This window comes from Glycine max, chromosome 11 (genome assembly GCF_000004515.6).
Source record: "Glycine max cultivar Williams 82 chromosome 11, Glycine_max_v4.0, whole genome shotgun sequence".
Taxonomy (NCBI): Eukaryota; Viridiplantae; Streptophyta; class Magnoliopsida; order Fabales; family Fabaceae; genus Glycine; species Glycine max.
The window spans coordinates 7899627-7919419 of record NC_038247.2 but is presented as its reverse complement, the minus strand read 5'-3'; the positions used below and the strand labels follow the sequence as shown (position 1 = coordinate 7919419).

General features: G+C 31.7%; 3 protein-coding genes across 13 annotated transcripts; 1 reads left to right on the top strand and 2 right to left on the bottom strand.

Moving 5' to 3' along the window:
- Positions 1 to 3003: 3003 nt before the first annotated feature.
- Positions 3004 to 6426, bottom strand: LOC100819113 (pentatricopeptide repeat-containing protein At1g50270). 2 transcript variants are annotated; one of them, XM_006590773.4, is made up of 3 exons: positions 4334 to 6426; positions 4094 to 4208; positions 3004 to 3408 (listed from the first exon to the last, which is right to left on the bottom strand). In XM_006590773.4, exon 1 carries the CDS (start codon positions 6379 to 6381, stop codon positions 4699 to 4701), a length of 1683 nt encoding a protein of 560 aa, XP_006590836.1. In that variant the 5' UTR covers positions 6382 to 6426; the 3' UTR covers positions 3004 to 3408; positions 4094 to 4208; positions 4334 to 4698. The 2 variants fall into 2 exon arrangements, with proteins under 2 accessions (XP_006590836.1, XP_003538978.1); XM_003538930.5 differs by having other exon boundaries at positions 4094 to 4188.
- A 3999-nt stretch (positions 6427 to 10425) lies between these two features.
- Positions 10426 to 13805, top strand: LOC100795481 (BTB/POZ domain-containing protein At1g50280). Of its 3 annotated transcripts, none has more exons than XM_006590766.4 (4): positions 10426 to 10496; positions 10766 to 10836; positions 10959 to 12116; positions 13129 to 13805. In XM_006590766.4, exons 2-4 carry the CDS (start codon positions 10774 to 10776, stop codon positions 13531 to 13533), a joined length of 1626 nt encoding a protein of 541 aa, XP_006590829.1. In that variant the 5' UTR covers positions 10426 to 10496; positions 10766 to 10773; the 3' UTR covers positions 13534 to 13805. The 3 variants fall into 3 exon arrangements, with proteins under 3 accessions (XP_006590829.1, XP_006590828.1, XP_003537793.1); XM_006590765.3 differs by having other exon boundaries at positions 10470 to 10554; XM_003537745.5 differs by lacking the exon at positions 10426 to 10496 and having other exon boundaries at positions 10538 to 10836.
- Positions 13085 to 19661, bottom strand: LOC100818578 (DNA repair protein XRCC2 homolog). Of its 8 annotated transcripts, none has more exons than XR_416696.4 (9): positions 19067 to 19653; positions 18215 to 18285; positions 17648 to 17710; positions 17198 to 17341; positions 16448 to 16532; positions 15591 to 15627; positions 15409 to 15509; positions 15216 to 15296; positions 13085 to 13881 (listed from the first exon to the last, which is right to left on the bottom strand). XR_416696.4 is itself a non-coding variant. In XM_006590768.4 (9 exons), exons 1-8 carry the CDS (start codon positions 19478 to 19480, stop codon positions 15273 to 15275), a joined length of 939 nt encoding a protein of 312 aa, XP_006590831.1. In that variant the 5' UTR covers positions 19481 to 19653; the 3' UTR covers positions 13675 to 13881; positions 15245 to 15272. The 8 variants fall into 8 exon arrangements, 4 of the variants coding, with proteins under 4 accessions (XP_003538977.1, XP_006590831.1, XP_006590830.1 ...); XM_006590768.4 differs by having other exon boundaries at positions 13675 to 13881; positions 15245 to 15296; XR_416695.4 differs by lacking the exon at positions 13085 to 13881 and adding an exon at positions 14481 to 14859.
- Positions 19662 to 19793: the final 132 nt, after the last annotated feature.

Genomic DNA, 19793 nt, shown 5'->3' with positions numbered 1-19793 from the left:
ATATGTAAATTATATTAGAACTAAAACTTATGATAAATTAATATCCTTAAATATATCAATTATATTTTAAATTTGCAATAAATAATTTTAATTGTAATATATAGTTGTTTTTAATTATTAATATTTTCTTTTAATAATATTGAATTTTACTTTAGAGGTAGAAATAAAATAAGATAAATTAATAAAAGATATAATATAAAAATATATTATAAAATAAGTTAATATAAAAGTTATTATTGCCTTACGTTATGTTTGAAAAATTTAATTGAAAAATTAGTTAAAAGTTGAAAAAATTAGCTAGTAACTGAAAATTGAAAAAACTAACTTACTAGTTTATAAGTGTTTGATAAAATTGGCCGGTGAAATAACTGAAATGGGTAAAATGATAGTAAACTAATAAAATCATGATTTATTAAAAAAAAGATAACAATAATAATGAATAAATATATTGAAGCAACATTTCAAAAAATATTAAAAGCTACTAAAAAAATATAGTTTATTGAATAGTTAAACAAAAATTTTAATTAGTAAAAAAAGCTAGAAAGTAACTAAAATACCACACAGAGCATATAACCTTGATATAAAGATGAACTAATAAAATATATTAATATATATTATTCATTGACTTTACTTATAATTAATCTTTGTTGAGAAACATGAGTGATTATTTTTAGTGAGATTTTCTATTATCAAGCATGTTTCTTTTATCAACGAGTCTCATACTCAAAATCTTACTTAAGAAAATTAAGTATCACTCAAATTAATAATTTATTGTAAAAATCAAAATAATTGAGTCATTATTTGTTGGATCTAACTTAACTCTTAAAGGTATAATCAATAATTACTCTGTCTGATCTTATATATAATACTCAATTATCTAATCTACTAAGATTAAAAAAATGATTAATTTAATTGATAGTAAAAAATTTATTTTAAATTTATAACTTTTTTCAAACTATTATTATGATTAATACTCATCCATCTTTTAATTATTTGTAACACATTCTCTTTCTTCCTTTAATAAAAAATATTTTTAGTCTAAAATTAATACAAATAATATTATACATCAAATCTTATAAAAAAAAAAACAAACATCACTTCACATTTAAATCTTGTAAATAGAAACAATGAAAATCTGTATAAGTAAATACAAGTGTTAAACAACATTCCCAAATTATATCTGTCTTTAATTTTCAGTTTTCCATCCATTATTTAGTATTTCAGATAATCAAGGCAAACTAAAATAATTTTAAAGGGGGGATTTATTTTTTAAAAAAAAGGTAAAAAAGGTTTATAAATTGTTGTATTGGTTTTGATTTTTGTTTAAAGAATAAAATAAATAAGGATAAAAGAGAAAAGTTAACTAGAGAGAGAATAAACATATTTAAATAAAATGTTAATAAATCATTCCACATAACATATCATTAAAATATACAACGAAGATAATAATAAAAAAGTTGGAATTAGTATTTGAAACTATCATTACTCCCACATGACACATGAATTATGAATTGCTCTCCTATAAAATCAGACGGCTTTTAAGGTTGCTTTTACAGTTACAATTGTTATTTTAATTGCAACTTACATTAGAAATAGTCTCAGGCGGCGTTTGGTATGGTTTTTTTTATACCCGAGAATCATTATTCTTATAACTCAATTTTTGAGAATTATGATTATTAAGAATATATAAAATATGTTTGATTAATTTTAATATGATTTTTTGGAATTAAAGAATTTTATAAAATATGTAATTAAAACTTTTTCTTTATTCGAGAAAATTAGATTCCTAATCCCACCTTAAAAATATTTTTTTTAAAAAAATGAGTTAAAATTAATTCCCAAAAATTATAATTTCTTCATAATTTTGTTATTAATTATAAATCAACGTGAGAATCATAATTACTCAATTTAAGATTTCTGAAAAAGTTAATAGTGTGTAAATTTTCTGTCTACTAAACACTCTCTCAGGAATTTTGGTTAGGAAAGTTGAATTATTAAATATTCTACACACTATTTCGGTTAATACTATATATTAAATGCAAATAATTAAAGTTAAAGACAATGATTGCCACCAGTATATATCTATCATTGAATGATATGTTTTTTTGGTATAGTATCATCGAATGATAAATATGATATGATTACATATTTCATGTACAATAATTAAAAATTCGTTCCTCTAAAAAAAAAAAAAAAGAAGAATTCGTCCTTCAACTAGTTGCTCAGTATTTTTATTGGTTGTCCGCCACATATCTCTTTTGTTCTATTTTGAAACGGGTGGAAATAGTCGTCAAAATAGCTTCTTTTTTTTTTTCTTTACCAGGAGACATTGCAAACAGGGGTGTTTAAAATCGAATTCAAATATTTTAAACCATCAAACTAATCATAAAAACTAAAAATAAAATAAATTAAAAATTAAAAGACGAAAAAAAACTGTATTTTCTAGGTTAAGATTGGATTTTTTTTTTCTTTTTTTTACTGGTGGATTTTTCTTCTTATTATTATAAAAATCAAATTAAACTGTGTACGTTAACAATTCTTATATTCTTATAAAGCCATAACTCTATTTCGATAATGACAATATGGCATTTCATTGAATATTCTTTTTTTTATGAAATTTGATTTTTGTTGTTCTATTTCTTTGTAAATATCATTTTAAAGGATTGATTGTGACTTAATTAGTTATTAAATTTTATATTATGTCAATTAATTTTGAAATTAAAAAAATGAAATTCAAGTAAAAATAAATTAAAAAATTAACAAATCATCAAACCGATATAAACCAAAACGAAAAAAATTAGCTTGATTTAATTTAGATTTGACATTACATTCAACTAAACCAAACTACATATTATTTTTATGTTTCATTTAAATAATCTTTATATAAAAAAATAGACCAAATCGTACCGTAAACACTCGTATTTATGGCTTGAATATTAGGGGGCACCGGGGATGGGATCAAGCGGCATCACCTTCGGTGGTGACAAATGGTACAATAGAAAATTGCTAAAATGGCCATACTGACATTAAAGCATAAGACAACAAAAAGTAACATGCCACTCACTTCTACAGTATATTATTAGTATACGGTGATATGAGGCGATAAATGATCTTTAGTTTTTAGTTCAACTAAAAGTGAGACCAACGCAGATAAGAGCTTGATATGGAAGGAAAATGAAGGACAAACAAAAACAATACAATATGGCACTTGAAAGTACCAAATTTTATATTAACTCTATAAGTTACACAATAACTTCTACTTTGCAATGTTTCCACAGCCAGAGCCCAGAGATAAGTGCTTGATTGTTACAAAAAATGGTAACAATTCTCCATTTGCTTGAGTTGCATCTTTAACATCATTGTCAATGTATTGAATACTGAATAGTTCTCGCATTTAGTGTTTCAGGCCTATGAAGAAGTGAACCATATAAATGCAACATATGAATTTTAAAAGACACAAGGAAAAGCATGATAGAGAACACAACCACAAAAATGTATAGGTTTTAACCTTTTTCTCCTATCTTTACATTAGATCTGAACTCTAAAGACTCATATAAAGCATTACTGGTTAAGCTACATAACCACAGAACCATGGTGTGTCTTCTCATAAAAAGAAGGTAAATAGGGAATGAACAAATATGGAGAATTAATAGCAGTTAATAGGAGTGGCAACTCCTTGTGATTTTCTTTAACATAAATTAGGCACAAAGCATACAAATTTAATAAGGTAATTAAATATAATGCATTAGAAACTCATCATAAAAGAAGTCTATTACTCTATTTCATGCAGAATTTATCAATAAATCTCATCCCTGTTCCATATTATCAATAAATAATATATACTACTACTTTTTTGAGACTCTTCTCACATAAACTTTATGTTGACTTTGGTCTTGAATTTAAAATTTGTCCTATTAAAGCAAGTGTAAACCAATCTTACAATGAATCTCCTGGCCCCATCTCCCTTAAAACTCCTCCAATTTTAAATTCTACCAAGCATACTTTGCACAATTCTAAGCAGACACAGTAGTTTCCTCCAAAACTGATAACACAGCCAAAAGAAAAGGAACAAGAATCATATTGGATTTCCTACCTTCATCGGAATCAGCTTCAAGGCTTCACGAGCTCCTCATTCCTTTGCATTTGTGTCTCTCACCCTCTGTCTCAATTTCTCTCTTCAATTCAAAGCTGAAGCACAAACAAAGGACCTGAATGATTCAAATCATAGTGATAATTTGTAGAAGACGACCTTATCCCACTAGTAGCTACGGATCGGGATTTAGATTCAATAATAACCAACACACAAATTCAACAAGACAGAAATGAGACATACCTGAACAAGAATTTTGCAAAATCTTTACAAGCATCTATGGTGATGACAGATTTGCAAATTCATAAACCCTCCAAGAGATCAAGAGAGAGTGATGAGAGAAAAATGGGTTTCTACCATGGCTGAGTCTTTGCACTAAATCACAAAGTTGTACTTTTGCAGCTTGAACAAGGGTTAATGGGTAATTTGGTTTATTTTCCCCTAAACCTCCCTCCTAATTTGGGGAAAGTCAAAATGATTAAGAGGAGGGCTGATTAAAAGTCCCCAAACCATTCCCCTCTTTTTAAGTATCTCCCAAATGTTGAGAAAACATGTCTAGATACCTTCCCTTTCCCCCTATAACTCCCCACCCAAACACACTCTTAAACTCATGAATTAAAACCATCCACCTCTATCCGACTATATCCTGGAGCCTTTACCACTCGTAATCCTTTCATGAGCTTCCTGACCTGAGCAGCTGCTTCCCAGTTTTGACACATTTTATACAAGTTAGCCAGAAGTGCATAACTACCACTATGGTTTGGCTGCTGATTTACCAATAAATTCCCTATATGTTCACCCATTTCAAAAGCTTTGTGGACCAAGCAGGCACCAAATAAAGCCCCCAATACACCAGGGCTAGGCTTCATTGGCATATTATCAATAATTTGCTTGGCATCTTCCAAATACCCTGCTCGACCAAGCATATCAACCATGCAACCATAATGGTCCATCTCTGGCTTCAAATGATAAGCATGTTTCATCAATTCAAATAACCTTTTCCCTTCCTCTACAAAACCTCCATGAGAACATGCAGCAAGAACACCGACAAAGGTAACTTCATTGGGTTGAATACCACTTTTTAACATGCAACAGAAGATATTCAATGCTCCTAACGCATCCCCATGCACAGCCAAACCATTAATTATCACTGTCCAAGTGTACACGTTCTTAACTGGCATGTTTTCAAACACCCTTAAAGCTTCATCAATACTCCCACATTTTGCATACATATCCACCAATGCAGTCCCTAACGTTACATTCATATTTATCTTATTACACTCAATGTATTGATGAACCAACCTTCCTTGATCCAAAGCCCCCATTTGAGCACAGGCACTAAGAACACTTGAGAGTGTAAAATCATTGGGTGCAACATTGTCCGATAGCATGTCCCAGAAGGCACGAAGTGCATCTTGGAACTTGTTACTTTGCACATAACCAGCTACAAGCACGGTCCAACACACTACATCTCTGTGAGGCAACTCATTAAACACCTTGCAGGCATCTTCACAATGACCACACTTGAAATACATATCCATAAGAGCACTAAAAACATAACCATCCAATTGCACTCTCCCCGCTTCCACATAAAACCCATGAACCCACCTTCCGAAATCAGCATCTCCCACCAAAGCAGCAGCACGTAAAATGCTAGCAACAGTGACCGCATCAACACTCCTGTCCCTCAATCTCATCTTCACAAAACACTTGAGTGCCTCGCCAGGACAATCGTTTTTAACATACCCATTGATTAATGCGGTCCAAGCAACAGTGTCCTGGAAGGGACTTTCATCAAACACTTGGCGTGCACTTTCCACAAACCCAGAATTCGCAAAAGCCGGAATCAGGGCATTGCCAATGAAAAGATCAAGATCAAACCCAAGTTTGAAAATTTGAGCATAAATCATAAAAGGGTTTTGGGCAATGGACTTGGAGAATGTCTTGAGAAGCAAAGGGAAGGTGTGTTTGTCTGGTTGCACGCCCTTTTGTCGCAGTTTGGCGTAGCATAGAAGGGAAATGTGGGGGTGGGAGCAGGCTGCGATCATTTTGTTTAAGAGGCGAGTGTTGGGAGTGTTGATGGTGTCGAAGAGAAGCAAGAGACATGTATTTTGATTTTGAGAAAATGGGACACATTGGAGGAGTTTGGTGAGGAAAAGAGTGTTGTTGTCTTGTGTTGAATAGAGACCGGAAGTGACGATGATGGATTGAATCTGCTTGCATTGTTCCAATGTTTGGTGTTTCTTGAATAGGGAGACAAGGGTGTTGCTCCACCGAGGTAAAGCTAGCATAGCATTTGGCGCGCGAGAACGACAATGGTTTGGTTACTTCACCAATTTGTGTTAGTGTTACGGTAATTACTTCCTGCACCTCCCAGAACTTTCTAGTTTTTTTTCCCGGGTTTTGGGTCGAGTACTGACCGGATTGGAAAGGGTGTTGATAGGTGTACCCAACATTATTGCTGATGCATCCAGCACATGAAGTGAAATGACAAAAATACCCTTGATCTGTAAGTCATTTAAGTTGATCCGTAAAAGACTTACGGATCAACTTGATTCGTAGAAGCCTTACAGATCAACTTGATCTGTAAGGTTTCTACGGATCAAGTTGATCTCTATTGTTCCATAAAAGGCTTACAAATCAAGTTGATCCGTAAGCTTTTTACGCATCAACTTGATTCGTAAGTCTTTTATGGAACAATACGGATCAACTTGATCCGCACTAACCCAAATGAGCCGCGGGATCTGTATGCTTAATATCAACATACGGATCAACTTGATTTGTATCAACCTTACGGATCAACTTGATTCGTACGATTTACGAATCACCTTCACACACACTCATCACAAATACGAAAAAAGTGTAGGGGCAATTTTAGTATTTTAAAAAATGTTAGGTGCACCTAGCAACACCCGATTGAAAAACACCAAGCCCAATAGAAATTCTCCAAAGCCCAAGAAGTAAGGCTCAAATCCAACAACTCGGCGCACATGGATCCAGCACCAGATTTTAAAAAAGAACTTGATTGACATAACCTAATATTTTTTTATATTTAATAAGATAAAATATTTATTATTAATAATAACATTTTAAAGTTTCATTGTTTTCTTTATCTTATTTTGATTTTAAAATATTCATGTAATACATTAAATAGTTTATCTTTTATTCTCTTTTTCTATTTGAAATTTGAGGTTAGTATACACAAAACAGAAAACAAGACGATCCAAAATCTCTTTCCAGTAATCATTTGACTTACACTCATTCAAAAAATCTTTTTTGAATATTGGATTCCTCTGACCTAATGAGTCAGAGACTAATTCTATTAGTAGTTGTGATTGTTGTTGGTTCAAAAAATTACACACGATGATAATATAAATTTTTCATTAAATAAATTGATATCCCTAATATAAGCACGATGAAATCTTTTATCATTATGTCACTCATATGGTTAATCATAAAAGTATTTTTTTTTATAATGTAACCTCTCTTGAAAAACGTTTCACTTTAGTTGATGAAAAAATAAATAAATAATTTACTACAAAAAATTTAAGCCATAATAATTATAATTATTGTTGTTACAAAGAGAATAATATGTACACGTGAAGCCATAAAATAGAAAAATTAGTATAAGGTGTATGTGGGCAAGTTGAGAGATTACTTATATTATAGGTAAATTGCCCGTGCCAAGCATTTAAATATTGAAAGATGCATTGCATTGCATTGGTCGGCGGAGAGACCCGTGATTGATTCTTCTTAACTTAATTAACACACCGTAGCATACTTAGGAGACAAATACTAGTCCTCAAAATTACAAGTAGACATCATATACATTTTTTTTCTTTGGGTGCCGATTAATTTGACAGGAAGCACCGACGATTCTAATTCAATTATTCAGGACAAAAGGAAAAGAAAATTACAAAAAATGATTTTTAAAAATTCAATATGTAACTAATTTTATATATGAAATTTTTTTATCAAGCATTTTATATATTATTTTTTTATATTCTACTAGTTACACAAAATCAATTCCAATTTATTTCATTAATATAAAAAAACTATAATTGTAGATTTAAGATTCAAAAAGTTAAATTTCATTACTATGCATTAAATTAATAATGAATTTTACTAATAAAGTTTGGTAAAGTAATAGGTAATTGGTCTCTAATCAGAATTTGATTCCTGTCATAAAAAAACATTTTGAGAGATAAAACTCTAGTGTACATGCCGAAAAATTATTAGTCTTCGGCAGTGGAAGATACCATTTTTTTTTATTGAAAGATACCATTGTCGTATAAAAAAAATTAATGATTAATTTACATAATTGATTTCCGCTTTTTTTTTCAGACTTAAATGTTTGTTCTTTTTTATTTTATTTATATGATAAAACTTTCCAAAAATCGTATTTTTCTTATTTATTTTTATATGATAAAATAAAATTTTCATATTTTGGTTAGAGTGTCTTGTTATAAACCTTAATATACCTAATTCATATAGTTTGAAAGTGATCTTTTTAGTCTCTATAATTTATATTTTAATTATCCTTCAGTCCTTATCACAGAAAAAATATATAAAAATAATTAGTTATAAATTATAAATTATTTTTTTGTTATAAATTATCTTGTGATAAATTAATTATGAATGATTTGCTAATATTTTTGTAATTAATTGTAATTTATTTTGATGATAAGAACTAATATGAAATTAAAATATAAAGTATAGGGGACTAAAAAAATCACTTTCAAACTATAAAAACTAAAGAAAAATTAAAATATAAATTATAAGGACTAAAAAAACAATTTTCAAACTACAGAGATTAAAATGAAATTAAAATGTAAATTATAAAAACTAAAAAAGTTACTTTAAAATCATGAAAACTAAAAAATACAAATGATGAAACTATAGGGACTAAATGAGTAATTAAACCTATTTTTTTATAGATACTATAATTAAGTTTTAGTGAAGCAATTTTGTTTGAATTAAATAAAATTATTTTAAATAAAAAAAACATGTGACATCATTTACTTTTATATATTTTTAAATTCTTGCTTTTTCATTTAAAAATTTATGTTAAGATCTTTTTTCTAAAATCTCTACTATGGTACTTTTTAACCTTTTATACTAACTTATTTATCTTAATTCTTATTTATTTATACATTTAAATTAAGTTTTTATCTGTTTACCCCTTAATTTATTTATTTGAATTAATTTTAAATAATTTTTTTATAATTTTAACTATTTTATTTCTATTTGTAAAGATTTGCCTAAATTATAATATATGAATTAATGTTACCGATTTAGGTGATTGACTTAATTATTAGATTCTTAATGCAGTCATTAGATTTACCTATATTGCAGTAAAAAAAAATATTTACATAAATTAATTATCAGATAAAATTGTTAATATCATTAAGGAAAAAAGTCTCAATTACAAACCACTAAAATTGACTTAATGACAGTGGTTTAAGGCCATAAATTCAAATTCTGTTTCCGCCTTCATACACTGCGAAAAAAAATCTCCATCAAGGCAGTAACATATACCTTTATCAATGACCACGATAATTTTTTTCCCTGATCCTCGTAGGGTCCCTCTTCACGTGTTACGAAAGTGTATCAGTCAAAAATTCAGGAGGCAGAGAACTCTATTAGCATTATGTGACAGAAAATGTGAGATACTAAAATATCAACAAACATACTTTGACCAAAGGGGCTCAGCATCATATAAAGCTGGCCGAAGAATCATAAAGCTTAGTCTTAAAGATTTTGAATTAAGTGAGATGTCAAGTTCTTTAGATGATGGTTTATATTTCATTGATATTTTTTTCAATGTTTATCTCCTTTAATTTCCTGGCAAATTAGTATCAAAGGAATTGTCAGTAGATCTATAGACATGGAAATCTCTTTGTATCCAACTTAGTTGATTGAATAAAATACATAAGTTGTTATAAACTTTACTATTTGCCTTTGATAAAAAAAAAAAAAAACAAATATACTTTGGCTTACCATTTCTTTACTTACAGACACTAAATATTTTCTGCATCAGACAAAATCCTTACATAAGGTTTTGCTATTCGTTCGACCAACACATATATAACAAAACATATTTTCGTGATTTTTTGCAATTATTTCATATGCTACAACAACTTGTTGGCTACATGAAACAATAGGATAATTTAGGCAAATATACATAGGGGTATTTAGCACCTCACGTTTACAATAATACCAAAAACCTTGTCACAGATGGGACATATCCATGGGATCTGTCATTAAATAGCCAAAACTAAAACATGATCACTAGCACTGTAGACTCACGGCCGAAAAACCGTATTCAATAATAAACAAATCACTATATTATATAAAGAATAAAAAAAGAGAGATGAGAAACCATTGATTCAAGTTAACAAGCGAGGTATGAGTAACAATAATGTTAGAAAGTTGTAGCAGAAACTTGTTCATAATTTAATTGGGTGAGTTGGGAATGATGCACCCTTCTCTGCCACATATAAATAAATAAATAAAGAACCTCTTTGTGTTAGAATAATAACATAAAACCAGGCAACAGTGGGAGATGATAATAGGATATATCTTTCATGTGAAAAAAGCATTTTCTCTTTTGTCATAAAGGGTGCATATCCAAAATCACAACTTTATTTTTTTATCTGTTTTCCTTCAATGCAGAAGTAGCTATGCCGAAGCCTTGTGACTTGCAAATCAACATTGATGGTCAGCAGATATTCCTTTTGAAAGAGGTATTCATCAGTGTTCTTCACTGACTCTTTCTAGTTTGATATAGATATATATTTCAAAGAAAAATTATAATAAACATCAGTTGTGTAAGGAGAGGTGACACTAGTTTTATTTATTTTTGCAGAAGGTCATATCAAAATACTGTGGAGGGTTGAAGAAACTATTGAATCACCAAAAGAGAAGATGTCATGTGAAGGAGTTGGGGATTAGAATCAATGATTTCCCTGGAGGACCAGAAGGGTTTGAGCTAGTTTCAAGGTTTTGTTACAGCAATGCCAAAATCCAGATCACTGTGGCTAATGTGTCTCTCCTTCACTGTTGTGCTGTTTATCTTGGAATGACTGAGGAATCATTCAGCAACAATCTCTTGCAACAAACAGAAACTTTTCTTGAGAGAATCTATCACTGGAAATGGAATGACATACTTGCAAGTCTCAAGAGTTGCCAGCTGTTTTATGCATATGCAGATGGCTATGGTCTCTTGGAGAAGATCATTAGTGTCTTGGCAAAGTTTGTCCAGAATTCAGATTCAAACCTCCTCACTTCCTCGCCTTCAGCATCGTCGTCCTCTTCTTCACCAGAAAGCAGTTTCGCCCAGAGATTCTCTTTCTCATCCAAGAAAACTACCCCAGAAAAAATCAAGTCAAGTTTGCCGCGCAAGGCGTGGTGGTTTGATGATTTGGCAACTTTACCACCAAAGATCATTGAGAAACTCTTCCAGACTATTGGAGCATACAAAGCTGATAACAAGGACTTAATCCTCACAAGATTTCTGTTGCATTATCTGAAAAATATAGCTACTCAAAGCAAAGTGGTTAATTGCAGGAACAGCAATGAGTATGCTGCTCTTGCAGAAACAGCTGCTTATGGGGTCATATCTGTTGGTAAAGAGATATTTTCTTGCAGAGGTCTTCTTTGGGTACTAAGGATTGTATCTAAGTTTGGGTTGAGTAGAGACTGCAGAACTGAATTGGAGAAATTGATTGGTGGAATGCTTGACCAAGCTACACTGGATGATCTTCTAGTCTCTGGACATGACATGGGAGTTTATTATGATGTTAATTTGGTGATAAGATTGGTTAGATTATTTGTTGATATCAATGGTTCTGATGGACTACAGAAAGTGAAAAGGGTTGGTAGATTAATTGACACGTATTTGAGAGAGATATCCCCTGACCACAACCTCAAGATCTCTAAATTTCTTGGAGTAGCAGAATGCTTGCCAGACACTGCAAGGGATTGCTATGATGGGGTCTACAAAGCCATTGACATCTATCTTGAGGTGAATAACACATACCCTTCTTCCATTGCTTTTCATATATATGCATCATCTTCCTAAAGAATCATAGGAAATGGAAAAGAGCAAATAGATTAAAGGACTTTTGTAAAATAAAGTAATATTAAAGGAGTTGTTTTGCTTGAGAGAGAAAAATTTTTGTTTTTATTTTCACCGTTTTTATAAATAATTACAAAACTATTACTTTGTTTTGATTTTTTGTCTGACACTAAAAATTTATACAAAAATCAACAAAGATCCCTGTTTATTTTATTCTCAGTTTGTTTCTCCCTCTTTTCCTTTCTTCTTCCTTTTTATTTTATATATGTATACGTGTTGTTTTTATTTTATATGCATATTACTGTATTAAGTGACAAATGCAATCAACCAAAAAAAAAAGAGAAAAAAAAAGAAAGGACAAGGAAGGTGCCTGGATACGTACAAAATTTATATAATAAAAATTTTAAACATTTTCCTTAGATAATTATTTTCCCTCCATCTTTCTAAGATTATCTCTCTTGCATTATGAGTAGGAGCTTCAGCCGTCAAAATATTAAATTGTACTACGCTTTATCATAAAAAAATTATACTAAAACTTTTTAATCCTTATTTTGGCTCTTTCACCTTTGTTTTGTGATCTTCTGGTGTGTTCTCTCGTAGTTTATGTTTACCATTACATGACGCGGGGAAAGGGAAAAATCTATTAAAGTTAAGGCATGTAATCTAGTGTGGAAATTTTTACATATTCAGTGCGCATTTATAATAAAGGTACAATCTGAAACAAGTATTTTAGACCGGTGAAATCACTGTAAATAAAAAATTGTTATTCGTAATTGCCATTGATCTTAAATATTCTGATTTCTGAAATCTTGCTTCCAACTGATCTTGATAGAATTCGCCTGTTACTATAGTGTTATATAAAATTTTGTTATTTCTTTCATACCATACCGCCGTATTTGACCAATAGCATAGTATTATATAAAATGTTTTCATTTCTTGAACCAATAATGATTTGCAGTCTCATCCAACTATCACATTTGAGGAAAGGTCGAGATTGTGTAGATGTCTTAATTACAGCAAACTCAGCTTTGAAGCTAGTAAAGATCTGGCCAAGAACCCCAGAATACCTCCAAGGGTTGCAATGCAGGCTCTTATTTCTCAACAACCAAAAATTTCAACAAGTGACTTAGTAACTGAGAGTCCAAGGATGAAGCACTCCCAATTAGTTTTGTCCAATGAAGCCAACAGAGAAAGCTTCTCCCAAGAGAGGAGAGATATGAAACTAAACATAGAGAAAATGCAATGGGGTGTAATAGAACTGGCCAAATTACGCAAGCAAATGAACGGTCAGGAGCCACAGTTGTTTACCCATAATGTCTTGCTTAATCCTGCTCGTGCTTCATCCTCACCAAGATTTTGTTGAGTATCCTCCTCTTGTGTACCTGTCTACCACTATCCATGATATTATGGTGTATTTCTGGAATTGTAAAAAGATGTAGTAATTGTTTTGTACTTTATATTTGCTTTAGAATTTTCAACGTGATAGATGAAATCAAATAGCAAAGATTTCTTCATTATGCATGGCAACACTTGAAGTTGCATACATAAACATTATTGGATAATATTCTGCGAACAAGAGAACAATGTGAATGTGTATTACGTGCTATGGGTAGTAAAGTTTTTGATAGCTTCAGATGTCATCGTTTTAATCCATCTGTAACTAGTGACATGGCAACCGGCTTGAGATGCATAGTAAGCTGCTTTTTTCCCCCTTTCAAATAATAGGAATAAGAACTAATAAACAAGAGCAAAAAGAGTTGTGATAATGCAGTGTTACACTGGAGAATGTAGCATGAGGGCAATTGTGTTTCTCAAACATAGGACATGAATGTTTTGATTTCAATATTGTCAAACAGAACATAACAATGAAATCAGAGTACATGAAATCATAGCAATCAATTAAATTAGACAGAGTAAAACAGAGATGGCGAACTTAATTTCTAGCTTTGGAGTTTACACTCTACCATGACCCACTACCTTTCAGTTTGTTGGGAAAGATAATTCCCCTGGCTGTCCATGCATTCTAAATTTGTTAGGCTTTGATTGATATGATGAAAATACATATAAATGAATGGAATCTATGTAAATATATAATCATTTCCTTCCGAAAGGGCATAAGAAAATGGTGGGGCTCACAAAAATTATATCACCACAGTTCTTTCCTTTCATTTGCAAATGTGCTACCAAATAAATAGTGAACTTCATCCTCCCAATTCAACCTTTTTTCTTTCCTTTACGTCCAAAAAAATCATAACAAATAAAAGAGAGAATAATAGGTATGTAAAAGATTAGCAACAATGCAATGATTACTTAAAAAAGTAAAGATAATTTTATTTAGGGATGCACAAAAATAATAATAGAAAGATATTTTCCTTAACAAAAAATGTCATATTCGCATACAAACTACTCATGATATGAACTATGAAGCATCGGAATTTTACAGTGCAGACACTGGCAAGTTACAGATATGAAGAATGTAAGCAAAATCATGACCGGAAAAGGATGTGGAGGGCAAACAAAATTCAACTATCAAGTATGAGTACTAGAAGTTTTCTTGAGTCAGGTTGACAATATTAGATCCTTCTTTTGATCCACGCCACATCTGAAATAGGTTCTTGTAATCTAAGAGTATGGATCCTCCCATCAATCACCACCTCGTGAAAGCCCATGAAGCTTCCCATAGGTTTATCTGGAGGGATTGAAATTTGCCCAATGATTACATTTCAAATGCTCTAAGCCGAGAAAACACTAGGTGGAATAATATTCCTCCTTTGCTTCTCTTGTGACAGCACATAAGAATAACTTAACCTCAGACAAAAATGGATCTTGACAATAACTTGATTTGGATCCTATCTACGTCATAATATTAAGCCCAGTCAAGAAGTATCAAATGCATATTCTTTTCACTCAAGTTTTTCTAGTGAATCTGTATTACATCAACTAACAATCAAGCAATAAAAAATTTGAAAGAAAATAAGTAATAATGATACTGACAAGCGTATATTTAGAAAGTTCAGAAGAGACAAGACACAATAATTTAGTTACCCATCACTGAAAGAAGGATAATGGATTACATATAGGCATCCCTTTGCAACAAGTGCTTCATGAATCAACAAAGACACCAGCCTACAAGTTCAACAAATCCAGAATTAAGTCCAACAAACAAAATCCAAGTTTAATAACCTTAAAATTGTCTAAAATTTGTCCAAAAACCATGATCCACACATCATGTGCTTACATCTTTCACTACAATCTTATCCGGAAAACTCAATCTTGGCAATAACCATTCCAACAAATAGAATGAAGAGTTTTGATAATTGGTTGTAACAGGATGCTCATCTGAAAGTCAAGAATATGCTGAAATCATGGCTGGTGACAAAAACAATTGGCAATTGTAACCAGTGGCAATGGAGTCCAAACCTGAAGATCGTACAAGTATTCTGTGTGTAACAAAGGACTGTGACAGTGGAAGGAGCAGTATCAAATTAGAAATGTTAATACTGAATAAAAAAAATAGGCAACAATATTAGAGGGGGGAAAAACAGCATTAGGAATTAGCATTTGGCCCCTTTCTTCTACCCAGGAAAATAAAAAGCATTAGAAGCCATAAAAGCAGCCAGTTCATAATTTCGTTTTTAAGAACATATCCACTTTGTAACTCATGCTTATAATTTAGAAAAGATTCTTTCAGTAAAAAACAGCTTTTACATCTCCAAATAATTAAATATAAAGTATGTGAGAAGGTTATTTGAAGCATTGCCTGAAATTTAATAACTGAACATAAAAACTCCCACATTTAATGATTGTCATACGGCCACACATAAATAAATTATAATCATAATAAGCAGAAACCAGTGATATTGTTGAACATCCAACTTCCAAGTCCTATTAGAATATATCTGAAATCTTATCTATAATACAAATAAAGATAATTGTGATTTGTGGGTTGTTATTTATCATAACCTTTTGTCCATTTAATGTTTATAAATAAATTCATATTGCCAGATTAAAGGTGTAAGGGTATTTATACAATTGGTTAAACAATATCTCAGATAAATACTCTCACTTTCTCCTCTTCTCTCCCACTACACCCATTATTGCCTAGTGTCCTACCACTTTCCATCATTATTTTTTATTAATACTTCAGATATCATACCATTTTTAGGCCTTCACCAATAAAACATAAGATCTTATGAGAGTTGGTCTTGGGACACACTGACACACTCATATGACATGTATGTATATGATGTATCATGCATGAGTAATGAAACTTTTACCTGCCAGACAGAAGGCATGTATTCACGATACTGGAAATTTTGATGGTTTCTTGCCACATTTTTTGAACATCCTTCCTCCATATTCCTGTTATAGGGTATCATCATGCCCAAAATCAAGAAGTACACTTGAGATTAGAACAGAAAATACAGCCTTATATTTTTATTAGTGGCTGATCAATGATTAGCAGAACAACGATAAAATTTTAGACATTGCAAATGCAAAGGACCTGACAAATCACAATTGAACTATGAAGGCCAATTGGGTTTCACTAAATTATCTTGGCTTCATAATGTGTTGAAAAATATTAGAGAAAAAATAAGGGCACACCAGAGGTGTTACTTTGTTAAGGAGAAAAATATATTTACAGAGAAAAGGATACACAAAAAGGGAGGGCACTTATAAGACCTCAAAAGCCCATACCTACAGTTATATTAGAGGAAAGAGTATATGATAGTGTTATTGTGAATTAATTACCCCTTGATCAGCCTCCTAGTTAACAGCAATCAATCAACTAAAATGATTCTCCTATTAATCAACCTTGAAATGGGTCAACTCTTCTTAACCCACAACTCTCCTAAATAGTTTTTCATGCTTTTGACATATCAATCAAAATAACCCTGTACCAAATCAAAATATATCTTTCTATTAATACAAGATTTCAGGTCAGATTCAAGAGTTCTTCAAGCTTCTCTATTATTTGGAAATTGAAAGGAACAAGTTTTCATTTCCAAAACCATTATAGAACTCACACTTTGACATCATTTGAAGCTGTAGAATATCTATTCCCAAAAACCACTGACTTTGTGGCTATAATAAGCATAGGGTGCACCTGAAGAAGTTTTCTAATATTCTGAACTACAGCTTCTGACATGGTCTGAAGGAAAAGTTTTTTTCTGCATCACACATCACATCTGCAAATTAAAATCAACATATATCTGAACCAATGATAGTCATAGGTACTACTATTAATAGAACCTCCTTTCGATATTCTCCACACTTTGTGTCTATAAGTTTTCAATTTTTTTTAAGAAAGCTAAAAAGGGACAAATTGATCATGTGAGATTGAGAATTCTGAATATAAATTGATCATGTGAGATTGAGAATTCTGAATATAAATTGATCCTCCAAGAATTCTAAAACATGAAGCCAAAAAAGACACCCGCCATCCACTAGGAAATACAAACATATGTATAACTCACTTGCTGTTTTCTCTTTGAGACAAGAACATCGATGCACGATCCATCCAATGAAAAGCTCCGATGCTGCCAATACGGTTCAATCAGTCAAAGTTTACTTATTACATCAGATCAAGCCTTCCCATAATTAAATCAGAGGCAATTCCACCATAGTTAACAATGCAGCAACATTGAAAGTAATAGTTGGAAGAACCTCGTGTTTATTTTTAGTATTTAATCAAAATAGTTTTATGGAAACTATGAAATAGATGCATCATTAACCACAATTATAGTATTATACACAATATCCCCGACTTTTTAAAGTGAATAGTTATTTACATGGCATTCCAATGAATACATCAATGGAAACCCCAGAATAGAAAAGGACTTTATGGTTCATACTACAGTAAGATGACCCAACCCACCTAATGACAATATAAAGATTACAACTAAACCTTTTTTATTTATAGAAAAAACAGTCCTAAACTTTAGTAAATGAGAAATGCAACCATAAAACGAGCAGATTTATTTTACGAAAATCATTTCAAATTATAAGGTTGATCCTTCAAGAAAAAGCAAGAAGAAACCAACCTGTCAATCATGAGGAGGTGGACACCAACTCCGTGAACTTCTTTCTCCTTCTCTAAGCGACAATGCAATGTCTGTTGCAGAACAAAAGGAATAAGATAAATTAACGGGAGTAAAAATAAACATCGATACTCCACAACATGCACAATTATATTATTTCAGAGAAGCACTACAATGTTTCTGGGTTAGATTCCATCTCTTTTAATATTGAAGCCTAACAAAGTGCAAGAATCACGCAAGATAATGCATATTCATTTTACCACACTGCACTGATGAGAAATTACTTCGATTGTAATAAAGAACTGTGTGTCAATGTCACAATATGCACTTGCATCAGCCATCAAGAAATCATTAGTTTAAGGATCAAGGTGTCATAGAAGTCAACATTCTCGACCACTTACGGTTCATTACAGCACTCATTTTACTTGAGAAGGACACAAAAATTTGTGAGTATAATTCAGTGTGTAGCAGTGTACAAAGAGATCCTAGTTATGTTAGAATGGTTTAATTACTAATTCGGCCCTGTATCTACACAATTACCTTTTAGTCCCTACACATACACTTACCACTTGGTTTTAGTCCTATTAATTTGGACAATTTTGGACGGCAAAATCTAACACGGATTAAAAAGTGTATGAATAAAGACTAAAATTAATAATACTAGTTTCTAAAACATAAAGATTGTAACAAGTTCTTCTAAAAAAAGAAAAAGATTGTAACAAGTACAGGTTTAGAAACTAATCGAGTAATTAAACCTATAAGAAAAAAAGTAGTGTAATGCAAAAATACTACTATTGTAGTGTATCAGTGAATCACAAACATATCCAAAAAAAAAAAATAATGAAAAATCATTACCCTGAGAGTGTGAAGAAATTCAAAGCTGTCGTAACAACGGACGTACAAAAAACGGGCCATACAGAGAGCATACAGCGTTTTATCATAAGAATCCGTTCCGTGTTGGGTAATGCGATGAATGAGCAATTGGGAGAAGCGCGCAATGTCGAAGCGACAATCGAGGTCGAGAAAGAGGACCAAGTGGTCGAGGCCTCCGTAGCATTTGGGGAGAACGGAAGTGATGGCGGCGTGGATGAGAATGTGCGTTTTGGCGGAAGGAGAGGGCCCCACAAGCTCGACGACGTTTCCGACGCGGAGAGGAACCCTGTGGAGCGGCGGAGGAAACAAGAAAGGTCGCATGCTGCTCACTCTACTCAGCATCTCCGAGGCACTCTCATCTCCTCCAATCCACTTTTCAATCTCTTTCTTGTTCATTTCTCTTCTCAATTTTCAAATTGATAATAATAAAACACATTATTGTTAGTAAAAAGAATTAAATTGGGAGCACTTTTTCTCTTTCAAACGTATGTAGATGCGTGTCGTGGAGAGTTATGTTGTCACGTACGTACGGTGAAGTGAGGAGACGTGGCTTGTTACTAACGTGTAACATGTGCGGTGTGGTTTGCACATGGCAACCTGTGGTTGGCCTTATTTACAAGAGAAACATGAGGTTCTTATTCTCTTAATTTCACAACACCCTTTAATATCCACATTTTCTTAGTTATCTCTTTCATACCACACTTGCACC

Excerpts from the sequence above, each read along its gene's own strand:
- LOC100819113 (XM_006590773.4), bottom strand. The coding sequence starts at position 6,381 with ATGCTAGCTTTACCTCGGTGGAGCAACACCCTTGTCTCCCTATTCAAG.
- LOC100795481 (XM_006590766.4), top strand. The coding sequence starts at position 10,774 with ATGCCGAAGCCTTGTGACTTGCAAATCAACATTGATGGTCAGCAGATA. Across the intron at positions 10,837-10,958 it reads AGATATTCCTTTTGAAAGAG|AAGGTCATATCAAAATACTG; the intron begins GTATTCATCAGT and ends TTATTTTTGCAG. Across the intron at positions 12,117-13,128 it reads CCATTGACATCTATCTTGAG|TCTCATCCAACTATCACATT; the intron begins GTGAATAACACA and ends AATGATTTGCAG.
- LOC100818578 (XM_006590768.4), bottom strand. The coding sequence starts at position 19,480 with ATGAACAAGAAAGAGATTGAAAAGTGGATTGGAGGAGATGAGAGTGCC. Across the intron at positions 15,628-16,447 it reads ACATGCCTTCTGTCTGGCAG|TCCTTTGTTACACACAGAAT; the intron begins GTAAAAGTTTCA and ends CCACTGTCACAG. Across the intron at positions 15,297-15,408 it reads ATAAGATTGTAGTGAAAGAT|GCTGGTGTCTTTGTTGATTC; the intron begins GTAAGCACATGA and ends TTGAACTTGTAG.